The sequence below is a fragment of the Pteropus vampyrus genome, unplaced genomic scaffold (assembly GCF_000151845.1).
Source record: "Pteropus vampyrus isolate Shadow unplaced genomic scaffold, Pvam_2.0 Scaffold56, whole genome shotgun sequence".
NCBI lineage: Eukaryota > Metazoa > Chordata > Mammalia > Chiroptera > Pteropodidae > Pteropus > Pteropus vampyrus.
Genome location: NW_011888837.1, coordinates 1,035,651 through 1,041,462, shown reverse-complemented (window position 1 = coordinate 1,041,462; position 5,812 = coordinate 1,035,651). Strand labels below are relative to the sequence as shown.

The 5,812-nt window shown below is 36.1% G+C and overlaps 1 protein-coding gene across 1 annotated transcript in view; it reads right to left on the bottom strand.

The window, feature by feature from the left end:
* The window catches only part of SLC4A4 (solute carrier family 4 member 4), a 273,776-nt gene that overhangs the window by 37,627 nt on the left and 230,337 nt on the right, over positions 1-5,812 (bottom strand). The window contains exon 17 of the mRNA XM_011360616.1: positions 1,312-1,425. Coding sequence (XP_011358918.1) covers positions 1,312-1,425 — 114 coding nt within the window. The remainder of the gene's footprint in view (positions 1-1,311; positions 1,426-5,812) is intronic.

Sequence of the window (5,812 nt, the reverse complement as noted above, 5' to 3'; positions counted from 1 at the left end):
AATATAATATGTAAAAGCTACAAATAATTTTATATTTTATAACAAATAACACATAACAAATATGTTATAACTGAACTTACTTGAACACTCTGGTCTTTCTTATCTTTTATATGAAAAATAATCCAGAATAACTGATTAAATATTCACATGTATCACAGAAAATAAAAGCTATGGTCATTTTCCAATTCTCCATCGATCCTCTGTCAGCAGATCATACATCTCTATGACAGAAAGAGATATTTCCTATCCTTTTCCTAACTTTAAACAATGCAAATAAACTAAAATAGAATCCTATCTATAAATTATTTTTTCCACGTCTACTATCAAGAAAGTCTCTCTTCTCCTTTGAAGATATTTCTGTCATCTGCCTCAATTTACTCATAACTCCATCACTGAGTCTACCCACATTTTTCTACCTTTACCAGGTTGTGAGCTTATAAGGAAAGGAACTTTGTCTTGCTCATCAATACATTTCAAATCCTCAGTATAGGGCTTGATTCAAAGCAAACATTCAGTAAATATTGGCTTAAGTGAACTAATAATAAAATGCACTTATCTTTGTTAATGACTATATGATGGCAGAGATAATGCAAAAAACATCATTTGCCATAACATAGGTATCCCTTCCTCACTGAGTAGGTATTAAGCTAAAACTACAGTTAGTTTAATGTTCCTTAGCAAGTATATGGTCACTGTGATGGAGAGAGAGGTTAGGAGTGTTCTAGAAAAGAGGTAAAAACTTATAATGGAAAGTTTGGTATAGATATATAAGAATGACTGAAATATAAATTTTAGCCATGAAGCCTACATATGCCAACAAGTTTATAAAATGAATAATTCCTATATCATCTTTATAATAATTAAAATGCACATTATATATAAATGTGTGTGTATATGACAGGTGGTTTGGTAGCAAGGAAAACATTGAATTAGTAATGTAATCGTGAGCATTTATATGAGCTTTAATTTCAACTGTGTAAAATTATGAAAAATTATTTACATGGGTCAAAGTGGTAAGTTATTTGAAAATACTTTGGATTTTTAAATTACTCTATAAATATAAAACAAAGATTTTAATGTTATTATAAGGTATTTTTCAGTAAATATCGATATAATGTGAACCTTGCATTTGATCCTAGTCAAGTATTTAGTGAAGAAATAGATAAAATATATGTATGTGCCTAGCAAAAGAACATTTTTAGAATAAAGAAATGAATAATTTTAAGAAACTAACTCCAAGAGAGAGATGACAAACTAGAATAAGGGAAAGGAAAGAAAGCCAAAGCATTCCAGGAAAGACAGTTCACCTACCTTGAACTCACTTGGCACAATTAATTTTGGAGTATCCACACCTACCAGGGCATCTATTACACAAAAGATGAGAATGGACAAGATAATGGCAAAATCACTGATCAGTTTTCGTGCCTGCAAAAATAAAAAAGAAACCAAGGACTGTTTAGCACTGGATAAATATATTTGCTTGTGTTTGAACTGAACAAAGAATTCTATTCTATATTTGCTAACAGTTTATAGTAATAGTTTCATCAACAAATTAAGAGAGGTATCACACTGCAGAGATATTTTTTAAATTGTTTTTGCATCACTTTTTCATCTTGCCATAATAATCTAACCCCATAGAACAGGTCAGTGTACGTGTGTGCAAGGGAGAAGAATTAAGGGTAACATACCCCTGAAAAAACTGTATAAACGCCCTTCCTGTATGCAGTACCAAGGAAACCTGGATGAGGATGAAATCTCAGGGCATATTATAAAAATGTGCACAAAAACTTAGACTTCTGTGTATTATTTGGGAGATAGCATTCTAACTATAGAGCAAGATAAATTCCATAAGGTAACCTGAAAACACCAAGAATCTAGCAAGAAAGGGTTCCAGTCCATTGAGTTGACTCAGGATTTCAGAGAAATGTAAAGTGATGGCAGATGGAAACTTGATGGCATTACTTTTCCAAAGAAAACATTTTTCTAGGTTACTGCTTAAAATCTGTATGTGGAGCATCTCGTTCAGTGTGGTCGTCATTAGACAATAACCTTCGAACTCCCTAAGTACCTGCCTCTGGCCAAGATCAGGGCTGGGCTTTACAGGCTGTAGCCTTAAACCCAAACCTTTTCCATGAAGTGGGTGCAGAATTGCCATTTCTGCATCAGTCAGGGAGCATGAGACTGTTTAATTGCTTGGCCGTTCCTCTGCAGGGTCAAGTGGCACTGACAACAGCCTAAGAGCATTACTAGAGCTCAGACACCTGAGCGCCCCCATAAGATATGTACTCATAGTTGTGCATAATCTAACCATTAAAAAAAAAAAAAACTTAGTACCTAATACCTTGGTTGGTGCTAGGGATACCACAGTGAACAAAACAGACACAATCCATGTCCTTGTGAAGCCCACAGTTAAGCCATAGACAAGGAAGCCTGCTCCAAAATAAAATTTGGGTCAATTTAGCAGTTATTAGGTTACCTCAGGGTAAATTTTTCCAGTGCTGCTAGGTGAAGAGAGATTAGAGATGGGATGAGTGGCTACACAGTTTTCAGGACAGAGGGTCTTTTGAAAGAGCATTAGGATGACTGCAGTCAGGTGTTTAACAGAAACTGAAGTGAAGAACAAAAGAACTTGGTGATGTAGATCTGCTGAAGGCTGTGTTGGTGTCAATTCTTGACCATCAAGAATTGGGTACTAACTAGCAGCAGGGTCACAGATGGCCCTTTTGCCCAGGAGTTCTTTCCCCTCTTGGATTGATTCTGTTAGGTTTAGCTTTCTTGAGAAGTGCACACAGAGGAGCAGAAAGCCAGCTATGCGACCTTGTGGGGGCAAGTTAACACCAATCACACACAATAGTTTCAAGCACAAATAGGTGGCAGGGAATCAATCTGGGGAGAAAATATGGTACAACGGTGAGAAGCACAGTTTCCATAGACAGATTACCTGTGTTGGAACTCCAGTGACATGAATTCCTATCTGTAAATACTTATCCTTTCTTACCTTCAATTACTCCATCTGCAAAATGCAACCAAATTAATCCCTACGATTACATAGGTTTGTTCTAAGAATTAAATAAAATAAGCCATGAAAGTATCTAACATAACACCTGTAACATAATAACTTCTCCTAATATATATTAACTATTGTTTTTCAAGTTCCATAATGCCTCTTTGGCTGTAAAAACCACTGGAATAATGAAATAATCTACTCTCAGGTGGTCTTTGAAAGGAATCTTCAAACACAAGAAAAAAAAACATAAGAGCCCAGTAATAATATGAAACTGCCACTTAGAGCTACTTTTGGTTAGAAATATCTGGAATCTCTAAAGAAAAAGGATGCTTCCCAGGGGCTCAATACTAGAGGAAACTCCCATTTCTTAAGTTTTGTGCAAGCAGGTGTTGACACAGGCAGTTCTAGGAATATATTAAGATGTTACAGCAACCTTTCTGGTCTAGTAGGCCATAAATCACTGGAATTACAGAAATCATTGCAAAGGCAAAAATAGTCTCTTTCCTTTATCATCTTCCCAATCCTTACCTAATAAATCTAACTTTTTGACAATTCAGATATCCTAGAAGTTGTATAAAAGTTGTTATTAAAAAGACAGTACTCCTCTCCCAATTCCCAGAGGAGTACTTCCAGGAGAAGAGAAGTCAAGGTAGCAAATAAATACAATCTGCAATTCCTTGATAGAAATTCCCATAGGGCCTGTATCTCTGGCCTGCTAGGGGACAGATCTGCTTGACTGAAATCACTACCAGGCACCTGGAAAATGCTGCTTCTTTAGTCAAGAGAAGAGGCATTCTCAGCCTTCTATTGGCTGAACACTGAAGCCCTAAACTTACTCTTTTAGCAGTTTTTTCCACCTTAATTAATGGCAGATTATTTTTTTCTGAGCGCTTAGGCCAAGAATTTTGGACCATTCACATGACTTTTCTCTTTCTCTCACATCTTATATCTAACTGATCAGCAAATTACCTTCAACACACACCCAGAATCCTGTTACTTCTCACCACCTTCATTGCTATTAGCACCATTGTCTAAGCCACGACTTTAACTCATATGGTTTCCTGCAGTGGCTTCCCATCTCATCTTTCTACACTTGCCTGCCTTCAGTAAACTGTCAAGGTATCACCCGACATAACTGTTAAAATTTAGGTCAGATAATGTGGTAGGCAGAATAACGCCCCCTAAAGATATCTATGTCCTGATTCCTGGAACCTATGAAGTATGTATGTTTCACGGCTAGGGAGAGTTAGGTTGCAGATGGAATTAAGGTTGCTAATCATCTGACTTTGAGATTGAGCATTTGATCTAGTATTATTCCAGTGGGCCCAATGTAATCATAAGGGTCCTTATATGTAAAAGAGAGGGGCTGGATAGTCAATTTTAGAGTGATGCAGTATGAGACTCAACTGGCCATTGTTGGCTGTCAAGGTATCTTGCAGATGGAGAAAAGAGGCCATGAGCCAAGGAATGTGGGCAGCCTCTAGAAGCTGGAAAAGGCAAGGAAATACATTCTCCCCCAGAGCCTTCAGAAAGAATGCAGTCCTGACAACACCTCAATTGAGCCCATTGAGGCCCATTTCAGACTTCTGCCCTCTCATTCTCCAGACAATAAATTTGTGTTTTTAAGCCATCATGTTTGTAGTAATTTGATATAGCAGCCATGGAAAATTAATAACTAATATGAATAAATAGTTTATCTACACTTGTTTAGCTGTGAGTTTCCCAAATTTATACATTGACTTATAAATTTGGAGGAACCCCTTGGCAATGGTATCCTTGTCAAGGTGGCATTATTAAACTGTAGGTATAAAAGTAGCTTAAAGGACAAATGCTAATAAACTTCATGATTACGTTTCTTAAAATTTATGGGAAAAATGCTACTCAATTTTCTTATAATAATATTGCTTAATCTCATTAAAAAATCACAGGCAGGGTGATATGTTTTGTATAATATAGTCACTTCTATTTCCCCTTCCTTCCCCTTAAATTGTATAATACGGTTCAGTTACAGTAGAAATCACTCCTGGAGAGTGTTTATTGTAAGACATTCATTTCTAAGATGTTGGATCCAGTTTAAACTTCATAGTCAAGGAAATTGATTTTTCCCAGGCCACTTTTGTATTCAGCTCTAAATCCTTTAATTAGAGTAGGCAGGTAGGGGTGCTATTTTTGCAGACTATTCAGGTCTTGCCCTAAAATTGAACTTTAATTTGAAGGAGGCAAAACTGAGAGTAGAACTAGAAAGTGCCCTAAAAATGTCAAGCAGTGAGTACATACAGCTTACTAGATGCACTCTAGGGCCTGTGCACAGGAGCTTGAGTGTGACTTTAAAGAACTAAGAATCACTCTCTTTAGGCCTTTCTCACATTTCCAAACACTTTAGAAAAATAAATATATGTGCATTTCCTTTCATTTTAAAATTTATTTACCTTCCATTTTCATCAAACTTGATCTCCTTCAGAAACTCCAAAACAGTACCCTTTTATGTGTCAGTATATAAATAAAGAAACCAAATTAGAAACTCATAGGTCCTGATTCCTTTACTAGCTATTACTGGTAATGATTAGAAGTGCCAAAGTTTTCATAAGCAAACCTGTTTCCACAAGATTTCATGCCCAATCCTATGACTTCAGAGGCATCAAACCCAGCTAGAAAAACATCCTAACTTATTGGTGTCTATCCAATCAAGCACTGTCTCTCTGGGCTCAAACTTCAATATCCAAAGAATATAAACTATCATAGTCTATGTAAAACACAAATGAAAGTAATTCATATATTACAAGAACTTGCTATAAAAAAGTTCAG